Source organism: Panthera leo, chromosome B4 (assembly GCF_018350215.1).
Source record: "Panthera leo isolate Ple1 chromosome B4, P.leo_Ple1_pat1.1, whole genome shotgun sequence".
Lineage (NCBI taxonomy): Eukaryota > Metazoa > Chordata > Mammalia > Carnivora > Felidae > Panthera > Panthera leo.
The window spans coordinates 79,153,805-79,179,447 of NC_056685.1; the positions used below are offsets into that span (position 1 = coordinate 79,153,805).

At 57.7% G+C, this 25,643-nt stretch overlaps 1 protein-coding gene across 2 annotated transcripts; it reads right to left on the reverse strand.

The window, feature by feature from the left end:
- Nucleotides 1-776: 776 nt before the first annotated feature.
- RARG (retinoic acid receptor gamma) lies at nucleotides 777-17,079 on the reverse strand. 2 transcript variants are annotated; one of them, XM_042946662.1, is made up of 8 exons: nucleotides 16,771-17,079; nucleotides 5,623-5,771; nucleotides 5,236-5,377; nucleotides 4,445-4,605; nucleotides 4,080-4,256; nucleotides 3,479-3,683; nucleotides 2,877-3,035; nucleotides 777-2,077 (listed from the first exon to the last, which is right to left on the reverse strand). In XM_042946662.1, the coding sequence occupies exons 1-8, from the start codon at nucleotides 16,955-16,957 to the stop codon at nucleotides 1,878-1,880; spliced, it is 1,380 nt and encodes a 459-aa protein (XP_042802596.1). In that variant the 5' UTR covers nucleotides 16,958-17,079; the 3' UTR covers nucleotides 777-1,877. The 2 variants fall into 2 exon arrangements, with proteins under 2 accessions (XP_042802596.1, XP_042802595.1); XM_042946661.1 differs by lacking the exon at nucleotides 16,771-17,079 and adding an exon at nucleotides 10,175-10,447.
- Nucleotides 17,080-25,643: the final 8,564 nt, after the last annotated feature.

Here is a 25,643-nt window from a genome sequence, read left to right on the forward strand (position 1 = left end):
TTGAAGGTGGCAAGGTACAAGGTAGGCAGGGTGCTGTCCCAGGGAAGAAGGTGGGCCCCAGGGTGGGGGGAGGGCAGCGTGGAGGGGGAGTCACAGAGGGAGGGGGGAGAGTCCAGGGGCACAGTGGGAAGGCCTGAGCGGGCTGAGGATGGGAGCTGTTGCGGAGGGGAGGCATGGAGGGGCAAGGATGTTAGTACAGAGGGTAACAGTGGGGTCATGGGGATGAGGTCACGGGGTGGGGTGGGGTCAGAAGGGGCAGCGGGAGTAATTTGTAAGGTGATAGCGGGGTCGTAGAGTCAGGGAGCTCATTAAGTAAAGGGAGGGGTGGTGTAAAACAGAAACACTGTAACTTAGATGCAGGCTGCAGTTCTTTTCTTCTGGGGCCAGAGACCCTCACGAGAACCAAGTGCAGCTTCCATGAACCCCTTCCCCAGAGATGGGCAGATATGCACATACACATAACTGGGGGTGGGGACAACTTAAAAGACCTCCGGGCCCATTCACACCTCCCCAGAGGCCCACCGCATCCAGTCTAAGAACACACACACCTGGTGGCTGCGGAAGGCCCAGACACCCGCCTCCCGGGGTAAGCTCCTGGGGGCTCCCTTTACCCCACTTTCCCACCACCGCCATCCAGGCACATTTCATCCAATTTCCTTGGTTTCCATAAGAAAGCTGCAAAATCCGGTAGATTGGGAGCTCACCTTCCTCACCCAGTCCCTCTCCAGGTCAGCTAGTCATGTCCCCTGCCACTTCCCAGAGGGAGCCACATGCCATGAGTTTCCATCACTTTATTTTGCAAAAATAGAAAACTCAGCAATATGCGATACAGCGGGGAAGGGGAGATGTAAACAGAGGGGAGGGAACAGCACCCTGACCCCCCAGAGAAAAAGGGGAGCCAGTGGGAATCTTATTTGGCAGCTAAATACAAACTGGGGATTGGAGGAAGAAGGGAGGGGTCACAGGGGCCCTGGGCTCCCCCTCCCAAGACCCCTGGAGGAAGGGGTCAAGTCCAGGGTGTAAACAAAAGCTAATAAATAAATAGAGGTTTCCTCTGGGTCAGGGAAGGACCAGCTAAGCAGCGCCCACCCCCCACTCCCTGGGCCAAGCTGCTCTGGAGATCAAGGGGGGTAAGGCACTAGGGGGAGAGGGATCCCCTGGCCCCTCTGTAGTGTAGGAGCGTCCCTGCCCCGGTGGCTGAGATGGGAGGCAGGGGAAGCCCAAGGCACATGACAGGGCTCGGGGAGGGGCTTATAACGGAGGGCACAAGGTCAACTCTGGGCCCAAGCAAAGAGGTGCCGAATGTACGTGCATCTGTCCCTTTCACCCTCTGGCCCTCCACAGAAATGCAGGGCCCAGCCTGCCCCAACCTGACCTGGCACGAGGATGGGGCACAGAGGGCAGTGTGAGCCCGGCAGGTGCATTACGCAGCATGAGGCACCAAGGGCAGGGGCAAGAGGGTGGGCTCAGCCCTCCCCCTGCGCCCCTTTTTTGGTCTCTAGTGTTCCTGTTTGCTCCCAGAGGCCTAAGCACCTGGCAGAGAAAGGGGCTTTGGAACTGGCAGGGTCTTCCTCCTGCCCTGGGGAGCCTGGGACCCTGGTGTCTGAGGGGCAGCGCCGAGATTTTAGAGTCCAAACCCAGGCTCACCCCTCTGCCCTCTTTCCTGGTGGGAGAAGGGCAGGCCCCGAGACAGGAAAGGGAGCCAGTTAGAACAAGAAGGGGATGAACACAGAGGCACCCCTGGAAACTTTGGCAAAAACAAGGAGCTCACTGGAAGGGGTGGAGAGAGGGCAGAGCTCGTCCTCCCCCAGTCACTGGTGGTGTCTGGGAGATGGTCAGTCTGCTGCCTGGAGCCCCAACCCCCACGGCAGGGGAAGTCAGGGGCCCTGGTCAGGCTGGGGGCTGCAGGCCCCTTTGCCCTGACCCCGGGGAACCTCATCCTCGCTAGAGGCCTTGGGATGGGGACCAGGCTGCGAGGAGTCGTCCTCAAACATTTCAGGGTTCTCCAGCATTTCTCGGATTAGGGGAGGCATCGGGCCTGGAATCTCCATCTTCAGGGTAATGGCCCTTTCTGCTCCTGCAACAGAGGAACAAAGGTTCAGGGGGACAGAGGCCCATGCCCCTTGAGGCCAACTCGCTAACCTTTCTTGGCCTTCCAGGGGCTCCCAGCACAAGCCCGCCACTTGTCTGTCTCAGATTCACCCTCTCCCTTCTGCAGAGTTCCTGGGGGCCACTCCTCTGCCTGCAGCTTCTACCTGCCTTCTCTGCCAAGCCCGTTGCCATTCTTTCAAGCCATCCCATTTTTCAGACCATCTCCTCAAAGATCACACCGAGTCCAACTGTCACCTCCACTCCCCAGGCACTCCATCCTCCCATGTTCGCGACTCGCCAATTGTTGCTAGGCCTGTTCTTACTCACATTCATAACAATAGCTAGTATTTATTGAACACCTACTATCTGCCAGGCACCCTTCTGAACCATCAATGTCCAACAGAACTTTCTGCGATGATGGCATTATCTGCTTCGTCCAGTACAGTCATCACTAGCCACTGAGCACTTGAAATGCAGCTACCGCAACTGGGGAATGGCATCGTTAATTCAGGGCGGTTCTAAGCCCGTTGTGTTAACTCGTTTAGCCTTCTCGATAGCTTATGAGGTAGATGTAAGTATAGCCCGGTTTACAAACATGAAAACAAGGTACCAAAAGTAAAGGAATTTGCCCAGAGTCTCCCCACGAGCCCGTGGCAGAGCTAGGATTCCAGAGCGTAGGCCGCCCGGTTCGCACCCACTCTGTTCTTGTCTCTGCTTGTCTGCCTGCCTGTGCTGGGAGACCAACAGCTCCAGGGAGAGAGAGGGGAGGTTCCCTCATGACTAACCCTTGGTGCTGATGCCCCGGAGGTCAGTGATCTTCATGAGCATCCTTGGGAACATGTAGGGCTGGCTGGGCCGCCGCCGGCGGGCATAGAGCCTCAGGGCTTCCAGCAGTGGCTCCTGCAGCTTGTCTACTTTTTCAGGTTCCTCCAGGTCCATGCGGTCTACAGGAACAAGCACAGTGCAGTGAAAGAGAAAGAAATGGGGGACACAGTGACAAGTGGCTGATCCCCAGCTGTCCCTGACCTATGGCACTCCAAGCCCCAAACTCTGTCCTATCAGCCCTTTGCCTTATTGTTCCTGAGCCTACCCAGGCCACTTCCCCTGCTCCACGCCCTGTACCTTCTCCCCTCTGGTAAATCACTCCTGCCCACACCCCTCTCTCAGCACCAGTATCTGGGACCTCCTCAGCTCTCTCTGGCTCCTCTCTCCTTTTTGTTCTATGCTCCAAGGTGCTAGAGGGCCTGTCCTGGGTCTGAGAAGTCTGTGGATGGGGCAGGTGCAACAATCCCAGGGAGAGGGACCAAGGTCTCCTGCCGGGTCAGAGATCAGGTGTGGGCTGTGGTGGGAAAGGAGTCTGAGCAAACGCCAGGGGGCGCCCCTGCACCTCCGCAGATGAGGCAGATGGCGCTGAGCAGTCCTGTCTCCGTGTCATCCATCTCCAGTGGCAGGAGCTGCCCAGCAAAGGCAAAGACGAGGTCTGTGAGGGGCCCAAAGCCGGCGTTGTGCATCTGTGTCCGGTTCAGAGTCAGCCCATCAGAGAAGGTCATGGTGTCCTGCTCCGGGGTGTACCTTGTGCAGATCCGCAGCATCTGGAGGTGGGCAAGGGGGAGGGTTAGTGCTGTTTCTGGGGAGGACCACATGTCCGGTGGGGAGAAGAGGCAATGGGATGTACGTGGAAGGTGAGGAGGTTAAGTCCAGAAAGAGGGCAACCTGCAGCAGGCATGGGGAGGAAGGCAGAGGTGGAGAATCTGAAGTCTGGGGAGGGAAGGGGAGTCAGAAGGAGGCAGAGCATCCAGAAGCGTAGGATCAGGTCTTGGGGAGGGGAGTTAAGATGAAAAAAAAAAAAAGCTTGGGTTTAAAGGCGATCTGGGGAGTCCCAGAATGGAAGGGGAAGGAGAGATAATGAAATCTTTGTGGTAAACCAACTCCTTGGCCTCACATGAGGGTCAGGCCTAGTGGGAGACATGCCACAGGGCTTAACTTACCAGGATGTCTAGGCAGGCAGCCTTGAGCAGAGTGATCTGGTCAGCAATGCTGAGCCCTGTAAAGCCAGGCAGCCGCTTGGCAAACTCCACGATCTTGATGATGCACTTGGTGGCCAGCTCACTGAACTTGTCCCACAGCCCCAGATCCAGCTGCACCCGGTGGTCTGCACTGGAGTTCTACAGGGAGGGCAGGTTGGAATGCAAGCTAAGCCCCGCCCTGGGGGCTATCTTCCTTCCACCCAAACCCCCAGCTCCCCCCTCTGCATTCTGTTGCCTTTCCTTGTCCCTCAGCACCAGACCATGGCCTCAATACAACCCGTATCTAGTCCCCAAAGCGAACAATCCCCTGACCTCACTGGACTCACCGTGGTATATTTGCCCAGCTGGCAGAGTGAGGGGAAGGTCTCCTGATGAGCTTTGCTGACCTTGGTGATGAGCTCTTCTAACTGAGGGCTCAGCTCATAGCTGTCAAGCGACCCTTCTTCCTTCACCTCTTTCTTCTTCTTATTCCGGTCATTCCGCACAGCTTGGGGGCAAAGGCATGGGAGGGTCGGGACCCTCAGAACCTCCCTCTGGGTATCCCCTCTCATCCTAATATCATGCGCTCAGTCCTTATCATGAACATCTATTCCCCAGGACCCTAACCACTGCCTCAGTTTCCCTAGCTCCTACATTAGCTCCCATTCCCAGGCTGGCTCTCTCCAGCCCCACCCAGGGCCTGCAGCCCCTGCTCCCTTCCAGAGCCATTCGGCTCCATCCTGCCCTTCCTGTCACCCCTCAGGAGCTAGGGAGGGGGGGCAGGATATGCGGGCGGCAGGATATCCACTTATAGCCTTGGCAGCACAATGGCGCAGGGGAGGGGACTGGCAAGCCCCCCCCCCCACAACCTCCCCATAAAACAGGGCAAAGTGAGCCGGTAGGTAACCCCCACTCACTCATTCAGAGGAAGGATTAAGCTCTGAGAGGGGAGAATGGCAAGGGGTGGGGCCTCCTAGGTGAATGGCACTAACCAAACAGGACTGGCCAGGGAGGAGGCAGCATCCCAGGGCAGGCCAGGTCTCAGAGGTCAGAGAAGTGGGGGTGGCCAGTGGGAAGAGGGCAGCAATGACAGGGGAGGGCGGGAGGGCTCCTGCTCAGGCCAGCGCTAGGGACCTACCTTCTTTGGACATGCCCACTTCGAAGCACTTCTGTAGCCGGCAGTACTGGCAGCGATTCCGCGTCACCTTGTTGATGATACAGTTTTTGTCGCGGTGACACGTGTACACCATGTTCTTCTGGATGCTGCGGCGGAAGAAGCCCTGGAGTTGGGGGTGGGGGGTGGGCAGTGAAGCAGGATGCTGGAAGTACCAGCCTCTCTCACAGGCCCTTTGGGTCGCCCCAGGCTGGACCCAGCCTGCGAGCCACGTGTGTGCAAAGCAGCTCCTCCCCACTCCGCGGGAATGGCCACCCACGCACAGCGTCCTGCCCCTCTGGTCTGGACCCGTCCTGCCCCTCTGGTCTGGACCCGGAGGCCCAGCGCGCCCCACCCCCACTATGCACACACCTTGCAGCCTTCACAGGAGCTGACCCCATAGTGGTAGCCAGAGGACTTGTCATTGCACACGAAGCACGGCTTGTAGACCCGAGGAGGTGGAGGGGGCGAGGGCGAGCTGGGCACCATCTCCTCTGAGCTAGTACTCTGCGTCTCCACCGCTGAGGGGGAAAGCAATGACATGAGGGTCGGGGGAAAAGGACCCCTCAGATCTCCCCGGCATCCTCACTACACAGGCACACCCCATTCCCACTTGTCCCTCCAGCTCAGAGATGACAACACCATCATCACCACCACAGCGGCTTAAAGTCCCAACAACCACGCACGGCCCCATAGTAAACACTTCCAGAAAGCCCCGAACGACGGCTACCAGTGCACCTCCCGCCGCAGTCTGGCCGTCTCCCTGCACAACAGTGCCAGCCCGAGCCCTCAGATACTGCCAGCCCTCATGACACTGCGAGGTTCCTCAAATTCCAGGCCAAGGCCATCTTGGAAGTTAACTTCTGGGCCTCAGTCTCCCCAGCTGTGAAGTGGGTAGGTGGAGGGATTATGGGCTGTGGCTCTGCACCCTTCAGTCACTCTCTGTCACATTGGTCCACCTTGCTGGGTTATCTACTTCCCATCATCCTCCTCTTCCTGAGGCAATAGATTTGGGGCTGGGTAGGCAAGCACCAGCCACCTGTAGCTCGCGCCTGGATAAATGACTCAGTACCCCAGGTACCCCGAGGTCAAAGAGGACCTTGTTCTCTCTCAAGTAGTACAGGGTAAATAATCCTCCAACTTCTCCCTCTCATACCGCCCCCCCCCCCCCCCGCCCCAGATAACGGCCAATGTGCTTTTTCCCAGAAACCACTGAGGCAGTGGAGCAAAGGGGACACAGGTATCAAGAAAAGTAGGTTAGCAGATATGCAACAGCCCGATTTTACACCTGAAGGAACTGAGGCCAAGGGGGGAAGTGACCAGCCCAGGGACACACTGCCAATTGATGGTGGAGCCCAGGCTCTCAGGTTCTCTGACTAGACCTAAGTGGCCAGGCAGGGAGTCTGAGAAGTCAAAAAGTCGGGGAAGGAGAGACTGAGGTATTTGCTCAGAGCCTCAGGTTGAGAAGCGGTTGGGGGTGTAGCAAAGCGGGAAAAGTCAGGTGACAGTGGGTAAACAGGGCTCCTGGGGGAGGGGGAGGGGAGCTATCTCTGGACCCTCTCTGAGCCTATGTCTTCACTCCTAAACTTTCCCCACAAATACCCAATCGCAGCTCAAATGGGGCCTCGGCCCACGCCACACAGAAGGGGTGGGAGTGGGCACCCTCTGTTCAGGAGGCTGCTCAGTAAACCTTTTTCGGTGTTGGGGGGGGTTGGGGTCTGTGGTTCATCTTCAGAGGCAGAAAAACCTAGAAATTATTCAACCTGTAGGACCCGCTGCCCAAACCTAGAGGCCCAAGTTAACGCAAGAAAACGCTAAGACCCTCCCTAAGGAGAGTCCCACGCACCCACCTCAAGAGCACCTTCTTCCTTCTAACCCGCTGCAGCCCACCTGGTCAAAAGTCCGCCCCATACAGCCAGAAGGGCAGAAGGAATGCCCAGGATGCCGGGGTTCCGGGCTAGCTCCACCCACCCCACAGGAGGGAAGCCCTCCCCACCCCCCAACACACACCGACACGATTAGCATAAGAATCCTGCTGGAGTGAGATTCCCCAATGGAAAAGGGCAGAGAAGAGGGGAGGAAAGAAGGTGCCTCGAGTCTATTCAGGCCCCAGGGCGGGAGACTCCAGGAGGGGCACTGAGAGACGTGGGGCTGGCTGGAATGCCTTTCAGGACCCCTCCTGGAGTCCTAGGAGGGCACACGTGCTGCCCGCAGGCCAGTGCGTGGGGTGGTGCTCACTCAGGCGCTGACGCCCTCCCTGCCCGCAGAGCGCTGCCTCATTTCCTCTCTTGCGAAAGGGCCCTGGGTGCGGTCAGACTGGCATAGGGCAGTGCCAGGCAATTATAAAGACTGGGGGCCGCAAGGAGACAGGCCTGGGGACAGCTTTTCCTGTCTGAGTGGTACTGTCACCCCTTCTGGGCACCCTTCTGGCACAACTCGGCCCCCTGAACCCTCGAGTGCGCCCCAGTGGCTCTGGTCAATCTGAGGGTGAAGGGCACAAGAAGGCTAATTGGGTCAAGCCTGCTGAGATTCCCTTCTTCAGCCCTGGGCTGAGACCCCACTATCGGGATGCTGCTCCCAGGCTAGGCAGGGGCCCCTGCTGGGGAGGAGGGGGGTGGGCTCTGGGTTTTTCTCCTTTTAAAGCCCAAATTGCTGAAATTGAGGAAATTCCTGGCCAGGCTGAGCGGAGCTTCAAACAAACTCTTTATAACCGGCTGTAAACGCTCCCAGCTGCGAGGCGCAGGACTGAGAAGCCCAGACTCACAATCTGATACACACCTCCTTGGAGACACTCTCACACATCAACAACAGTCAGGGCACAAAAGTAGACATACTACCAATGGCTTCCTATATCCCAACAGGCCCCTGGCACCGAAGAGCACACAGGCGGGCGTAAAGGCACACTCACTCCAGCCACACTGTGGAAGTGAATGCACAAATCATAAAGCTGCCCCCCAACATCCAGCTTCCCATTTGCAAGACAGCAGCTCAGCTACCAGACAAACACCCGGGCCTGCCAGCACAGCACCAGGACACCGCCAAACACCCGCAAACACACCATGTGGCCCTCCCCTCAAGGGACCTCTTTCCTTCCCTGCTTTAGACACAGGTCTCAACTACTTTCTAAAAGTGTGTGGAGCAGGCCTGAAGCCCACAGAGACCCTAGAGGCCAAATTAATTGGTCCAAATTGAAATGCAAAACCATACTGCCAGCCAAGTGGGGGGGGGGGGGGAGGGGCTGCCATGCTCCTGGAAAGGGCTGGATCCCTACCCAGCCCCCACAAAAAGCCCTCCTGGGAGTCTCTCCACCTCAGCACCCCTCCCAACATACCCCAATTCCCCTTTCTATTGGACAGTGAAAGGAAGGTTAAGAATTCACCAGGATTTGGTGCAAAGCAAGAACAGTTCCATGCTTTCTCCACCCTATAAATGCCACACTTTTACTTCTTGCCGCACCCCACCCCAAAGTACGTCTCCTGTTTGCCACCTCCCTCCTTCAGTCTCGGAGTTGTTAAATCTGAGCAGCTCTGCCCTGGAACCAAAAAAAAAAAAAAAAAAAGAAAAAGAAAAAGAAAAAAAAGAAAGATAGAAAGAAAAAGAAAAGAAGAAAAGAAAAAAAGAAAGAAGGAGAGAAAAAGGAAAAAAAAAAAAAAGCCGAACTCGTAAACAGCGCTGCCGAGTGCCAAGCAGCGAGGCGCGTTGGCGGGGGCTCGGTGACCCCGCGAGCGCACTCCCCCAGCGCCCGCCGCCCCGCCCGCCACCCGCCCCTTCCCAGCTGCCCCCAAGCCCCTCGCGCCGGCGTCCGCACCGGGCTACCAGCGCGGTCCCAGCCCGGGGTAAATTTGGGGGGTGTTCCAGGCTCCCCTCTCGGCTCCTCCCTACGCCCACCCCCGCCAGGCACTTCGGCCCAGGCTTCAAAGCCGCCTCTCATCTGGACTTCATTTTTACTGCCTCTCAGTCCCCAGCTTTTTATTACCGCTCTGGAAAGGGGTTCCAGGGCCCCAGGCCTGGCATCTCCCATTTCACAGAGAGGGGAAGATGGATATTTGGGGACCCAGTAGTCTTACTCTCCGTGCCGCTGCCTCCTCCAGGCCACCGCCCCCCACCATAAACAGGCTTTGCTTTAAACTTTACGCTTCCTACTGAAGTTGTGTGTGTTGGAGCCCTAGGAAAAAGTCATCTCTCTGCATACAATCCTATACACATTACCACACAGTGCTTTTTAAGATGGGGGAGGGGGCGCCAGAGCCGAGCCTTCTCCTGGTTGTGTGCACAACCCGGTGCACCCCGCACGAAGAACACACAGGATGAACTCTCGAACGCAGCACTTTCCAAAACCGCCCCCGCAGCCACGCAGGGGCACCCGCCTTCCCGGCCTCACGCCACAAACATCCCTACATAGGGCCGTGCGGAGGACCTGCCAACGCTGTCGGAGGGCGACACTGCGTGGAGAGACCCCCTACCCTCACACCCACACCGCCGACGCCAGGCGCCGCACACTCCAGGGATTCACACGCTCTGCAAATATTTTTTACGCTCTCAACTTCCCACATGGACCCTACTAATGCCACCCACGGCCCTGGGTGCTGTATCTCTCCGGGGCCACGGACCTGCGGGCACAAGCTACCAATAACACCTCGGTTTCTCCCTATCCCCAGGAATTCTGGAGTGGCATCAACCACAGCTCCTACCTAAACACCCACCATAAAAACCACACACACTCCAAACACTAATGCACACACCCAAAGGAGTCGCTGAAGTCCCACGTTTAAAGGGCCAGTACCTCTCTTTCGTACACACCCGCCCCTCACATAGAGAGGGTGAGAATCTCCGCTTGCACCCCAGTTCCACCTTCTACACACGGAAAGAGTGAGCCGCTGCTTCTCCTGCACCCCACCCCCCACCCCTGGGCTCTGGTACCTACATTGCAGGCTGGCGGGTTGCGGCCAGGCAAAAGACTCAAATCCGGCGAAACAGGAGCTGCCCGTGGCTCTGCGCAGCAAGCCGGCCCCGGGCCCCGACGCCCCGTACAGCCGTCGCGGACCCGGGGCAAATGTTTCCATGCAGTCGTACATCGCGACCCGGCTTGGAGGGAAGCTGGGTGCTAGGAACACCAAGGACCCGCAGCCGATTCCCCCTCCTCCCCCGGCGGCGCCCCGCTCCTGGAGGGGGGGAGGGGGAGGGCTAGCATAGGGCGCCAGGCTGCATGGGGGGTAAGGGGTGGGCGGGGAAGAGGGGGATCCCCAGCAGGGGAAAGGGACTGGGCGGGGCGCAAAGCCAGGGCCGCCGCTTCGGCCGCGGGCCGGCTCGCTCTGGGCGCCTCCGCGGCTAACACTGGGGAGACCTTTTGTAAAAGCGAAGCCCGGAGGGGTGGGGGGTGGGGCTTGGAGAGCGAAGGGGGCCGGGCACTAAGACGAGCTGAGCTGGGAGTGGAGCGCACACTTACACACACTCGCACCCGGCGCGCGCGCTTGCTTAGACACATACCCGTGCATGCATTTATCTAGGCAGGCGCCGCATATTTGCAAATATGCAATAGTGCGCATGCATTTTTTCTGCACGCACATAAAATCACAGAGGCACACAGACATTTATGCAAGCACATATTTGTGCAAGCACATCTGGCTCGGGAAAATGCTTGCAAGCATTCTCTCTCCACAGCCCCGAGGCTTTGCACGCATTTGCACTTCGGAGCGTGCCCTGGTCCGGGATGGGGGGAAGGAATAGAGGAACCAAGCACACGCATTTCCTTTTGAGGTTTCCCCCTATCCCTCCCAACACTCTTTGCACACCAGTCATTACAGGCTGGGGTGTCAGGGAAGACGGAGGAGAGGGGAACATGCAGGTTCCCAGCGCGGGGCAGTTCTCCCGGGCCCGGGGACCTGCACTACCTCCACCCCCTCATTCCCAGGCCTGGCTCCTCCCTCTCCCTCCGCGCGCGCGCTTCGAGGCCGAACCGTACATTCCTGCGGCTCGGCGCGCGCGGCCTCCTCCTTCCTTCCCGTTCTCCCCACCCCCGGTCGAAGGGCCGGAGCGCGCTCCCGCCGTGAACTCTCCGGGAACCCCCCTCGGGGCGGGTGGCCGGGCGCGCTCACCTCCTCCTGACCCGGCCCCGCCCCACCCCGCCCAGGCCGTCGCCAGCGCCGCCGCGGAGTCCCCCGCCCCCTCCCGCGCTGCCTGGAGTCTACTCCTCCTAGCCCGAGCTGTCCTCCCTCCGCCGCGGCCCGGGCTGCCTCCCTCCCCAGTCCCCGTAGCCCCGTCGCGCGACCGACGCTCCCCAGGCGCTCCACCGCGTCTCTCACTGCCCCTTTCTCGAACCTGACTTCACTTTCAGAGCACAAAACTCCCACCCCAAACTGCCCCTACGGTGCCAACCGCGCCTCCGACGAAGCTGCCCTGCTGAGTGCCAACTCCCCTCCCCCAGGCTTTCTACCGTGCCAGTTGCCCCAAACTGCCAAGGGCCCCTCTCGGCTGTAACTGCGGGTCCGGTCGTCAACTGTTCTCACAGCCATTACACATCCCCCCCAATTGGCAATAACAGCCCCTTCTCCCCTTCAGTGCCACACTGAGTGCCCTTCAGATCTCAGAGGGCCGCCTCGCTGTCCCCTCGGTAGCCCCTTCCGGGCACTGAGCGCCCTCGCCCGGCGGAGCAGGGGGTGAGGGGGGCGGGGGGTTGGCCACGTCAAGAGTTTGCCCTAGCCGCCCGGCCGAATCGGGGACCCTGGCCCCGGGACAGCTCCAGCGGCGGCGACTCCCGGAAACCGCCCCCTCCCCCGCGCCCCGCCCGCCCGGCCGCCCGGCCGCCCGGCGGGCCGGCCCAGCCGGCTCTGTCAGCGCGGCTCACACGGGGAGCGCCGGGGGAGCGGGAGAGGCGCCCGGCCGGCCCCTTCCCCCGCCTGGCGGCTGTGGCTGGGCCAGGGCGGGGCGCGCTTTTCTAAGAATCTGTTGTACCGGGTGGGGGGCGCACTGGGGGTGCTGCAGGAGTGGGGCGCCAGTTTGGAAGAATAAAAAGCAGGAAGGGGTGCCAGAGTAGGCAGGGAAGGGAAGGCGGGCGCGGAGGAGGGGCCGGGGTGGCGGCCGGGTACGGGGAGGGGGGGGGGGCAGGGCTGGGAAGGAGGGCCAGGCTTGTGGATGCGGGGGGCGGCGCGGGGTGCCAGGCCTGATTGGGGGGCTCGAAGTAGGGATGAAGCGGGACTTCAGTGTTCTTTCCAACCCAGTGTGAGCTCCCTGCTGTTGCCCCCAACCTGAAATACCCCATTTCTGAAGCCAGTTCCCCCACCCCCAAAAAAGGGGGGGGATGATAGATTTCTGAATCAGAATCTGGGCAGTGGTAAAAAAAAAAAAAAAAAAAAAAAGTTAGGTACAAAATGGGAAATACCCCCCAACCAGGGGGAAAGAGCCCTGATTAGTCAACTCCAGGCTGTCAGTACCCCCCCTCTCCTCCCAAATCTGAAAGGTCCCAATTAAGTCAAGCCTGCCTGGTTGGTAATTAGAACCAGAAGTGGCCAGGCCACAGGGAGGGGGGTTGGGAGTGGGGCACAGGAGGGGGGTGGAGGGCTCCAGGAAGTCATGAGTCCTCAATAGCCCCCCCTTTCTCTTCACCAGATGCACCCCACTCCTCATCACCCCATCTGTGGTGCTTCCCAGGCATTGCAGGGAGAGGGGGCCTTTAAGGGACAAGGCATTAGAGTGCCAGGCCCACCCTTCCCGTCAACCCCAACCCCCCATTCTAGGCAGTCTTAGTACAGCCTTGAGGAGAAGGTAAGAGGATGGGGGGGATCTAGTGCCCCCTCTTATCCCCAAAGTCCCCCCAGCCCTTATTGCAGCAATTAGACCCATTAGCCTTCTAGCATTTCATGGGAACCAGATGTTCTCCACCAGCCTGGTGGGAGTATGAGGGGGGGTTGCTGCCTGACTCACCCCTGTCCCCATCTATGATCCCCACCATCACAGTGCACCCCTCCCCGCTAGAGCCCCACAAAGTCAAGACCCCGGAGGCAAAGAGAAGCATACCCCTCCCCCACTAACAAGGCCATTAGCACTGAGAGTCTTGTATGGTCACCCCTCAGAGCCTCTACAACCCTGGCAAGGATGAGTTTGGCCAACGAGGGACTGTGGAGGGAGGAACAGCTAACTCCTTATGCACCCCTCCTTTTCCCCCCCTCCTGCCACCTTCTGGATGGGGCTGGAGGATAACTGGCTCTGAATTCCTCCCACTAAATTCTCCTTTTCTTCCAAAACCTTCCCTCAAAAAGGTGAAGAGGGGGCATTTCAAAGCAAGAAGCCCCGCCCCAAGGGTAAGTCCTAACTTAGGAGTCCCACCTGAAGGGCGGTGGGGAGGGGTCTCTGGAGGAGGGGGCAGCAGAAGAGAGAAGGGAGGTGTGAATGGGGGACGGGGCCCAAAGCAGGGGTGTAAGGAGCGCTGGGCAGGATGGGGGCTGGGACTGGGTAGGGGGCCAGGAGAGGGGGGTGCAGCCTGGGCCCCAGCGGCGGCGGCTTGCCCAGCTCCCCCCGCCAGAGAGGTTTCCTGTTGCAATCAAAGCCCCGTTTGTGTAGGCCTGGAGTTGGAGCCCGAGCCTGAGCGGTGGAGACCGGGAGGGGAGGGGAAGGGAAGGAGGCAGTCGGCTGGGGTTTTTTCCTGGAGGAGGCCTCACTGCCGCCTGCTTGCCACCCTTACCCGCCTGCTTGTTCTGCTGGCCTCTCCCAGCGTCTGGGTTCTCTCTGTGTCTGTGCCTTTTGGCCTGTGTAGTGCTCTGTCACCTTGCTTAGGTCTCTGAGTCTCTCTTTTTCAGTTGCTTTTAAGTAGAACTCTTTTTCTTCCTGTGCCAGCCTGCCCTCAGTTTCTCCATGTGACTTAGTGTGGTGCCGCCTGGGCTCCTTGCCCCAGGGACACCGTCACCAAGTTCAGAGGATAAACAGGGCTAGGTCCTCACCACCACAGACATCTCCTCGAGAGGGGGAAGAGGGAAGTGGGTCCCTCCCGACCCACTCTGTTCCCTGTAGTCTTGTCAAAGCAAACAGAACACATCAGTGTTCATAAGCACAGAGATACAAAGAGACACGGACCCCAGGGTTTCATGCACACGTGTGAGCACACGCACGTGCACACACATACACACCTCTGCTCTCCCATGCACACAGGCCTGTGCTTGTCTCTGCAGCACATGCCCCCCATCCTGCCGCCCCTCCTCTCCTCCACCACAGGGTTCTGAGATGCCTGCCTTACCCACTCAGGCCCCTGGAGAACCCCAAGGGGTGGGGCAAGATTTCCCTTCTCAACGTGGATGTCTCCAAGGTACTAGGGACCCAGCAGTAGGATCCTGGAGGCAGCCTCAGGGAGAAGTTGCAGGTTCCCTCATGGACCACCCTCCCTCCCATAGACTAAGAGAGAGACACAGACTCAAGGTGAGTGTGGCTTTGGCATCAGACTTAGGCCTCCAATCCCCCTCCATTGGGTGGCTCCAGGCAAAAAAGGGACAGCAGGTCAGAGAAATGAGAGACTAGACCTTTTCACCCCTCAGCTTCTCTCCCACTGTGGGAGGTCTCCCAGACTCCAGGATCCCTTCCTCTCCCCTCTGCCTCCTCATTTACCACTGGGTGCTGCATGCCCCACTCTCGTGCAGGCTGTCTGGACCCAAGCCTTCCCCTCCTCCCCACCCCACCAACATCTCTCTGCCCGGGCCTGTCTCCTGCTGCCAGCCGCACCCTCCCCAGCTACCTGCCTTGGTTCTGGCTCCTCCCTTGGATTTCTCCTTTTGGCCCCCACCCCCTCCTTCAGGGCAGCCTTGGGGGATAGAGCCCAGGGTGACCCCTTCCCCAGTCTTGACCTTACTTTGATCCCTGACCTTGATCTCCATGCGTCCAGGGCACAGGGGCCCAAGGAGAGCTTCCCTGGGGGCTTGGCCACTGGCTCTCAGCATTCCCCCACTACCATTCTTTTTCTCCTCTCCCACCTTCCTCCCTCTGCTTTAGTGGCTTCTCCCACAACCTGAGAAACTCAAGTCCCAAGGGACCGAGTCGTGTGGTTCTCTGCAAGAAGTGCATTCATGTGGGAGGATGGTTTCTTCCTACCTCCCCAGGCCCTGGGACAGATTCATGGGGTGTAAATGAGGTAGGGGAAGCCCAGCTGAGGTTTCCAAAAAGGGGGGCTTTGTGCTCTCCTGTTCACCTGCATGCCACCCAAATAACCCCTGTTGGGCTACAGACATGCCACTGGCAGGTCTCACCAAACACCAGACACACCGTCAGCAGCCCTATTAAATACCGCCTCACTCCTCACACTGACTCTTTGTTGCACACACTGGAATTTTGTATATGAGCAGAGTCTCGGGGACATGCTGTGCACACACAACTGCATGTGGTCTACACACACACACACACACACACGCCTTCTCCAGATGAGCACAGTCTTTCCACTAAAGCTGCCAGCCCCATCTAGTCACCCCTTTCTTTGCACATACACACGACCCTCCAACTGCCCCTCCTGAAGGCAGGGCCCCTTTCTCCCACCTCCCTCTCCCTGAGCTTGCGGAACTTATAAAGGATGTCTTTATCTTTTTGTCTTTTTTTCTCCATCTCTGTTTCTGTGCCTCTGGAGCTGCCCTTCTCTGTGTCTCTCCTCCCATCACCTCTCTTTGTTTCCAGGTGAGGGCTTCTCACATGTTCACCCTTTACCCCACTGAACCCGGTGGTCCAGCCCTCCAGCTCATGGGCACCCACGCCTGTAATGGCTTGGTCAAGAAGACCAACTACCAAGTGGGAGGAAAGGAGATCCAGAGGGAAGAGGAGAGGCCTAAGGCTTGTCTGCTGTCAGCACTCAAAAGCTTAACCCAAAGAGGGCAGGCCTGAGGGACAAGTAGGGATCTGCAGCACGTGGGCACCATGCCAGACCTAGAGGGAGGGGAGGCATCCAGAACACACATGGCTGGAGGAGAGGATGCTTCTGGAAACACCCCCTCCACCTCCCTGGATTACTTATGGTGCAAGAGCCACCTTCTTTGCAACTGATTCCACCCTCCCTAGCACCAACAAGAGACTTTCCTGACCCCACACATCTTTGGGCACCTGGCTCCATTTCATTTCCTTTTTGTGCTGCCTGCCCCTAATTCAGAACAATATCACCTCTCTATCACAGTCAGCTGGTTGGCCTTCCAGACTCCTCCATTCCCCAGGGTGCTTCCTGGTACCCACCAATGCATGCAGGCAGAAGCCTCAGACTTCACCAGACCCAGCCTTGACTGCCCATGCAAAGTGTTTCCCACTGCCGGTTGACTCAGGAGGCGATTGTAGACCCCAACATTCTAGACATCTTGGGCAAGAGAACTCTCATTTGCAAACAATGCCATTTGCTCCACATCCAAACCCCCTCCTGTCATGGCCACCCCTGTCATCTACTCCATTAGATCAAACCCCCATCCCTGCCAGTCTCGCTAACTAGGGTGCCAATTTTTTATAGCACCCACCCTCCAAACGTCTTCCTACTGCCACCTGCCCTCATCCCCCAAGGCCCCTGAGACTCACACAGAGAGGCCATCTCCTTGGGGAGGTCAGGCTGGCCCAGGCCCCGGAAGCTAGGACTCAGCATCTCGAAAGGTGGAGACCCCCTGAGAGCCCCTGGGAAGGCAAAGGGGAAGCCAGCCCCTGGGTAGCCAGATCCAGGCCCCAGGACACCAGCCGCTGTAAAGAGTCGTTCCTTATTGGTGGCCATGGCAGCTGCGCTGAGGGAGGCTGAATCCCCTGGGGTCTGCAGTGGGCGGGGGAGGTCTTCAGCCACAGCCCCCGCCCATGCCCACTGCCCCAGCCTGGGAGGCTCCGTGCCCGCCCTTCCTGGCCTGCCCACTGGGTCTCCAAGAGTCCTAGGGAGAAAGAGAGGAAAGGGAGGGATGAGAGAATGATCACCCTAAGGTTCCAAGCCCCATGGCCCTCTCTCACTTGGAGCCTTTTCCCAGTATGCTTCCAGGGTCTGTACTGCCCTGCCTCAGGGCCCTCCACCACATGGTAGAGGGCAGGGCAGGAGCTAATACAGGTTGAGAAAAACTCCCCAGGGAAAGGTAGACTGGTTTCCAAAGTGAATAATGGTCTTAGGACTCCTGGCAGAGAGGACTCCCAAGCTGAGAAGGGACCATTAAGCACCAGTGGGCTAGACACTTGATTCAACCTTCACATCAACCCTGTGAAGTAGGAATTATGATTCCCATTTCACAGAGGAGGAAACTGAAGTTAAGTGACTGGCTTAATGTCCCATGGCTGTAAGTGGTGGAGCCAGGATCCAAACTCTCAGGGCGCGTGGCTGGCTTAGTGGTGGAACGTGCAACTCTGGATCCTGGGGTCGTGAGTTCAAGCCCCATGTTGGGTGTAGACCTTACTTTATTTAAAAAAAAAAAAAAAAAAAAAAAAAAAAAAAAAAAAAAAAAAAAAAAAAATATATATATATATATATATATATATATATATATATATACACACACACACACACACACACACACACGTGTGTGTCTATATACATATATATGTGTGTGTGTGTGTGTGTATATATATATATTCAAATTCTCTATTACCCCGGGAAAAGCAAACATCTCTGTTGTAAATTTGGGGCCCTACACCTCTCTGAAGAGGAGTTGCAGTCCATTGAGTAGGAACACTGACTCTGGAGCCAGGTGCCCTGAGTTGGTCCCACCACTTGTTAGCCGGACCTTGGGCGTGTTACTTAATCTCTCTTTGCTGAATTTAGTTTCCTCATTTGTCAACAGGGAATAATAATAGGGCCCACTTCATAAGGCTGTTGCGAGGATTAAATGATTTAACATATGTAAAGTGTTTTGAATGATATAGGGCAAATATTACATGCTGTGTGTCTCATGTTATTTCTCTTTGTACCTTCTCTTCCTCAATACCTCTCTTGTAATTAGCATTTCCTTCTGTCTCTGTCTTCCTCAATACTCCTCTCCCAGTTTCCTCTCCCAGTTCTCTGTCTCCAGTTACCCCTCCCTCACTCCCTAACCGGTCTTGCATTATCTCCTTCAAATCCATAGATGCTGATGGCCACTGTGTGCCAGGTATGATGCCAGGGAGCTCCTCTCCTTGTCCTCTCCTTACTTTGCTTCTCCATCTCCTTTTCTCTGTCTTCTCTGAGCCCTCTGCTTCCAGGAAGACCTCCCTACATCCTATCCTCCCTCCAATGTAGCCTGCCCCTTGAGATTTTAAACCCGAGCTCAAGGGAGGGAGAAAGGAAGGAGGAAGAGAGGAAATGGGAATCCTAGTGCTAGGCAGGTGGTTTCTCTCCTGCTGTTCTGATAAGGGAAACATTGGCTTTCTCAGGAGCCCCAGAACCACCCTCTAGGGGGTGAGGGGTTGGGGAAAGAAAGTCACCCCAGTCTCGGTAACTCCTCTATCAGCCAGAACCATAATGGATTGAGATGCAGGACAGAGAAGGACTAAGAATGAAACACAGAGACCATGGCATGGGCAGGCCCAGAGGTAGGTGATAAGCATTTCTGTATCTCCTTTTATTAGTCTTTGCTTCTAGAATCAATATATCTCAGTCTTTGTACCTCTGCTTTCCTTTCTCTCCCTTCCATCCTCTTTTCTTTTTTCTTTTCTTTTCTTTCCTCCCTCCCTTCCTTCCTTCCTTCCTTTTCTTCCTTTTCTTCCTTTCCCTTCTTTTCTATCTCTCATCTACTTTGGCCTTCAAACTCCTGAGGGTAAACTATCAAGAAGGTTACAGGAACTCAGACTCCAATCCCACCACGCTTCACTCAGTCCCCATGTATGAAGCTACCCCTGTTCCTCACCGGGCATCACCCATATCCCCAGCACCCTCAGACTCCTTACCCCAGTCTCTCCCTAGGCCCTGAAAGTCTGAGCCCCAAGCCCCCAGGGTCCTTCTCCTTTTCCTTCCTCTATTCCCTCAAGTCCTCATCCCTGGTTAAGCCCAGGTGGAGCCAGGAGTCCGGGCCCCAGAGGCCCCTGGGCCATAGCTCAACAGGCTGGGCCACATTCCAGGTGGATTAACCCGTCCAATGCCAAGGGTGAGAAGCTACTAAAGTCCCCCCATCTTTTTCAGACTGCCTTAGACAGGACCTGGGATCTGTCTCCAGCACCCACTGTCTTTGCTTCTCACTTACGGGTGGGAAACAGAGACCTGAGGGTGGGGTGGGAGGACTTCGGGGTCCCAGAGAGGGATGCTCAGACTCCTGGTCCTTACCAGAGAATGAGGCTGTAATGAGTGAAGGGCAGCCCAGCTCTCCCCCAGACTTCCTCCTAATTTCCCTCAGAGAAGGGACTTGAGAGTAGAGTGGAGAGGGGAAGGAGACAGAGAGGCATCCCATTTCTGAGCCTTGCTTCCTATCTGCCCTGGCTGGGAAGGGAAGGGGAGGGTCTTAAGTCCTGGGTGGAGGAAGGGACCAAGGGATTGAAGACAGTGGTACAGAGAGTAAAAGGCAACCCTACACTAGGGACCCAGATGCCTTGGTTCTTTGGGGAACCTGTGGAAGGAAGAGAATCCTTCTTTCCTCCCAAGATGCCACCTCAGATGGAGGTGGGGCTGACTAGGGGAAAGGGGCCCTTACAAAGCTGCTTCTCTTAGGGCTGAGGTGGAGTTGAGGGAGGGCATGGATGAAGGGGGCTGCCGGATGGGGGGGGGGGGGCGCGTCTCCCTGCTGCCCTGCCTGCTCTAGAGCCTGGAACAAAGCTGCTCTTGTCGGCTGCTCTCCACCCGCTGCCCCCCTCCCCTCTGTATAAACACGACCACCTTTTTCCATGACCCCATCTCCAGCCTGGGCGGAGAACCCAGGCATCCTCTGCTCTAGCCTGGGCCCCCAGCCTGCTCCCCAGGAGGCAGCGGTGGCCTGGGTTTCCCTGGCCTTGTGCCACCCTTGGGGGAGTCCAGACCCTTGAGCTCTCCACCTCTCATCCCCAGGTGCCCTCCCTCCACCCCACTGGCCCCAGGGAGGGGCAGTGCCCAGGAGGCAGGCAGGCAGGCAATGCCAGTGGAATGTGTGTGGGCAATGGAGGGCACGGGCAGGGTGGGGCAGAGGGGGGAACTGGAGGTGCCAGTTAGGTGGCTTTCTGAGCCAGGGGTGGGGGTGTGCCGGGGCGGGGGTGTGTGCCCTATGCTGCCTACCAGACTTTAAGCTACAGCGTGCATGTGTATGGGTGCGTGCACGCGTGGGCATGTACGTGTGCATGTGTATGTCCATTTGGGATACCCAAGCTCCAGGAGCCCTGCATACACTGCCCCCTGCCCCCTCTTCCTTCCTCTCTTTTCTTGCCTCAAGGGTATGGGACCCTGCCTATGGTCCTCAACCCCAACTCAGCATCTGAGGAGTAACAGTAAGGGCAGGAGTCTCAGACCTGATCTGGGATTGCAGCTGTCCTGGACATGCCCTGCCCCCTTCAGGGGGCACAGTCATCTCAGCTTCTTGCCTTACAGACACCTCCTCAGGCTCCCCTCCCCCCCCCCCCCCCCCCACACACACCCATGCATACTCTTACCCTCTGGCCACCTGCAGAGATCCCCTCCTACATACTGGGTCAGGCTGAGGGGACTGGGCTGTAACTGCTGAAGACAGAGAGGCATGTCAATGGGGCTCCCAGACTACAACTCCTAGGTCTTCCTGCCCTTCCTTTGTTCCCTTTGGGCTCCCCTCCTGAATACTCCTGAGGAGCCCCCATCCTTGGCTGGAAGGAACCAAGACTCACCCCCTACCTGGGGACAAGTGAGAGGGAATACAGAATTGAAGGTTTAAGGGACCTTCACAGACCCCTACCCTATCCACTTGTCTCTGCAAATTTCTGGACCCAGAGGGCTAGGAGCGCTTGCCTCTGGATGCTTTCCTTGCTTTTCTGATGTCCAAACTGGGCCATTCCACTGGGGAAAGAGGAACTTGGACCAGTTTGGACCAGAAGGCCACCCCTCAGACTCCCCTGGGGAAGCCTGACCAAGGGCTGGCCAAGGTCTTTCCACACGGGAGGGAACCCTGGCTTCCCTCACACTCCAAAGCACAAAAGTAGGCTAGAACCCCTCTGGCTGAAGACTCGTCCCCAAGTGCTCTCCCCACTATTCACCGAAATGCAGCTTTGCTGAAGCCCAGCCCAGCCTCAGCCTGTCTAAATCTTCCCCAATCCCTCCGGCATCGGGGCTGACCCCCAAGTCGGGCAGGAAGCCCCTCCAGCCTTGTGGACCGCCCGAGCAGCCCCGGCAGGGACTGAGCGGCGTCGCTCCCCAGCGCCCCCGCCCCCAGCCCACCTCGGCGGGGACCCAGGCGTCCGCGGGCGGCGGCGAGCCTGCTTCCCCGCCTGACTCACCTGGAGGGGAGGGAGGGGGAAGGGAGGCCGCTGAGCCCCAGGTCCCGGCGTCGGGCGGTCGCGAGGATGCGGCGTCGCGGTGTCAGGGGCTCACGGCAATGGGGGGCTCTGGGCGGGGGGGGGCACGGGCTCTAGGCTGGGACTGTCCCGGGGCCTCTCGGAGCCCGCCCGCCCACGTGACCGCCCCAAAATATCCGACACATTTTCTCCCAAACCGCACACTGACTCTGCAGGCGGGGACACGGAAAATATTTTCTTTCTTTTTCTCCCTCCCCACCCCCCCCCCACCTCCCTCCCAGCCCGGCTCCCTCCTCCCCCTCCCGCCCTCGCTCCTCCCTCCCCTGCCGCCTGCCCCTGCCCGGCTCCCTCCTCGGTGCCCTGGGGCTGGGGGGCGGGGGTGGGTGGGAGGGGGACTGGGCGGGGCAGCCCAGGACGCCTGGGTCTCTGCCCCTCCCATTTGCTGGGCTTCCGTGGCTCCATCCCCAGGAGGCCGGGCAAGGCTGGCAGACGAGGTCAGTGTCCTGGGCCCATGATGCCACCCTTTCTCTCTGGCACTTTTCCTCTTCCTGCCATTTAGGGGGACTGGTTGAGTTCTCTGGCCAGGCTGTGTGGTTCAGTGTGGCCAGTGTCTGCTACCTCCCGAAGGGAGGCGATGGGAGCTGTAGTCTCACCATCCCCCGGGTGGAATGATGGGGCAGGGGTATGACAGAGCAAACGCCACAGTCTTTACCCTTTGCTTCGCCTCCACCTGCAGGTCAAAGTAGTCTCTACTTCCCCTGGCCTATCCCAGATGGTCCTTTGGTCCCAGGAACAAACTGGTTTAACTAGTGGGATTGGAGGGTGGCGGTGCTGAGGCCCCCCGCCTGGAAGACCTCGTCATCTCACCCTGCCTTGAGTAAGCTCAGGACTTAGGGTGCCTGGGTCCCTGGCTGCCAAAGTTGTCCCCACCTTTGGGCTTGGATCTGGAGAGGGAGAGACTGGCGAGCAGGGAAGGAGGAACCTTAGCTGGGAGTGGGAGGGGCCTCTGGCTGGGTGTGAGGGAGAAAGCCCAAGCAGAGGGTGTGTGTCTGCCTTAACCAGCGCCTGCTTGCCTGGTAGATGCGCCACGAATGTTGTTGACTCTGGGTGTGTGTGTGTGTGTGTGTGTGTGTGCACTCGCGCGCATGCCCAGAGTCAGTGTCAGTGTCTGATGGGGAACACTCTCTGACTTCAACATGACCACCAAAGACTGTTAGCCCTAGAGTGGGAACCCAGGGGTTTATTTCCATTCTACTGAAGACAGAAGGGAAACGGTAGCAGGACGGGGCTGGACGGGGCTGGAGAGATGCGCCCAAAGGACCTTCCCCCAGCAACAATCCCAGGGTGGCCAGCATTGGGGATGCGGACTCCTGATCACATCATCACATTTTCCATACAGAAATTACTCTGCTCTGTCCTCACTGCCACCCTGAGGCCCAGGTGTCCTCCCTCTTAGGAAAGGCCACTTTTGGTTAACCAGAGTCAGCTGATAGAGAGGGCAGAAGAAGGGGCATGCTGTGGCTATCTCTGGAGAACAGAAGGCATCGATGGGGGTGCAGACAAGGACCTCTCTTTCACTCCAGGGGTGGAAAGAGCTGGGAATAGGTACTCCAGGGTCCCGTCCCCAGGTGGCCTGGCTGCTGTTGACTCTGCTTGGTTACCCTGGGAGCAGCTCTCAGCAGCGTGGGAGGGGCAAGTGTCAGGGAGTTGGACCCAGGCATCCAGGCTGGGGTGGGATAGCACCCGCCTGTGTGGCAGGGATCCTGCCAGGAGGCTGCAGAATTAACCCCTCCAGCCCTGCTGCTGGTGGCTGGTGCAAGGAGGGCAGGCCCAACTGCGGTTTGTGAATGTGGCCCTAATTCCCCCTCCCTGTCCCAGCACATCTGTACTTGGTTTACAGTGAATGAGTCTCCTGTCCTCATGACCGGGCAAGGGCACCACTCCCTCCCTAGCCCTTGGCTGGGCATCCTGACACAGAACCAGGCAGCACCCCCGTGACACTCTCCCTGCTGGGTATCTCCTCTCTCAACTCCCCCCCCCCCCAAGTCCTTAAGGGGGCTCAGGGACTGGTCCCCAGGCCAAGAGCTAGAGCTCTGAGACTGTGCAGCTGGAGTGGCAGATGGGAACAGGGAAGCTAAACAGGGGACCAAACACTTGTGGTAAACTGGAAAGAGCAGATCTAGAATTCTCTCCCTCTCTGCCCTTCTCTTTGTTTTGGTTTGTCTGTCTGTCTGCCCCTGTCTTTGTCTCTGGTGGGTGTTTGTCCATCCATCCGTCTTTGGTAACTGTGGCTCCTCCCTTCTGGTGGCCTGCTGCGTCCCCAGCCGAGGACGGCAGCCAGGGGGCGATGCCCAGGAAGCCCCGCCCAGTGCTGGCCCCTCCCCTCAGTGTTGCCGCGCCTCCGCCCCCGCCCCTCCCGGGGACCCAATGACTGGGGTCTGTTTGGAAGTCAAACCAAACAGCCAGGCCGACTGGGGATCGGGGAAGTGGAACATTGTGAGGGGTTCAGGTTCTTCTCTCCCTCTTGCAGTAGAACCGGTGTTCTGTCCAGGGATTACAGGAGGAAGCTTGGAAAGAGGGCCTTCTATTCTGGAAGCTGGTGGAGAGAGCTCCCCTCATTTCTCCTTCCCTTCTGTCATCCCTGTTTCTAGCCTTTACTCTGTTTGTGATTGTTCCACTGGGTCACCCGGGGCAACTTGGAGAAATCATTTCTTGGGGGCCCTAGGCCCATACCAGGCTTCCTTGGCTTTCCTCATCACAAAGACCAAAAGGAGAGATTGTGAGGACAGGACATCTGACCCACCTGCCCTGACTGTGCTATTTTGCACCACCCCCCCACCATTGTCACCCTCACCCCCTCCCCACCAGAAGGAGGACATTGAGTAGGTGATTGTCCCATGCCCACTCTGGTGCTGGGGAGAATGCCCTATGCCGCTCTCGGAGGTGGCTGGCAGATGTCTGTGGGAGGTGGGAGAGCTGTGTTACAGTCCCCAAGGACATCATTAAGGCACCAAAGTGCCATGGGAGCTTGGAGCCCAGGGCACCCAGGGAGAGTGTGATGAAAACATGTTTTGTACAACACGTGTCTTCTCTTTTCCTTTCCTCTTCTCCTCTCTCACCTCCTCCCCCTCTGCCTCCTCCGTGCCAAGGTTGGTGCCAGCCCTGCCCCAGGTGCTTGCTCAATTCCACCCCTTTGACCAGGCCTATTTTCACTTTTTTTTCTTTAAGTTTATTTATTTATTTTAAGAGAGACAGAGACAACATGAGTGGGGGAGGGACAGAGAGAGAGAGAGAGAGAGAGAATCCCAAGCAGGCTCTGCACTGTCCAACACAGAGCCTGACGTGGAGCTCGAACTCAGGAACTGTGAGATCATGACCTGAGCCAAAACTGACTGAGCCACGCAGGTGCCCCAATGACCAGGGCTATTTTGCCACTTGCCCGTTTGTTGGCTTTCCTAGTGAATGAATTTGTGTGTAGAAGGTCCTCACCAGCCTCGGTACCACCTAGATCCCCATATAGAAAAAGGCCTTGATTTTGAAACACAGGATTTGGGGACTAGCCTAAACAATCCTAGGAGTTTCTTCCCTGAACATCCATTATTCATTATCTCAACAAATCTTTTTTAAGTATCCACTGTGTGCCAAGCAAGTACTAGACCCTGGGAATGAATACCCAGGTATGGTTCCTGCCCCTGCAGGCTCAAAGTCTGGGGGAGGAGTCTGATGTTAACCAAATAATCCACAAAATTGCAAGTGATCACTAGTATACAGACACATAAGGTATACAATGAGAATGGATAATAGGAAGATTTTTCCTCCAGCCAAGGAGATCAGGAAAGGCTTCTGGGAAAAACTGAGGAGGAGAGTAAAGAGAAAGGAGGGCAACAAAAGAATATGTGCAAAGGCCCTGTGGAATCAGGGCCCTGCTTCCCAGCCACCCTGCTCCCCTCAGAAAGAAGAGGATCCCCCGCCATGTCTGTTCCCCTTCTGGATTTTTATATGGTACAAGGGAGAGGTGATAAGCACCTCATAATGGCCAAAGGGGGACCCTGGGACACCTGGTGACCCCA

Coding starts and splice junctions, on each gene's coding strand:
- RARG (XM_042946662.1), bottom strand. CDS start 16,957: ATGGCCACCAATAAGGAACGACTCTTTACAGCGGCTGGTGTCCTGGGG. Junction 4,257..4,444: donor AGCTGGGCAAATATACCACG/GTGAGTCCAGTG, acceptor CCCTCCCTGTAG/AACTCCAGTGCAGACCACCG. Junction 2,078..2,876: donor CCGGGGCATCAGCACCAAGG/GTTAGTCATGAG, acceptor CCTCTGTTGCAG/GAGCAGAAAGGGCCATTACC.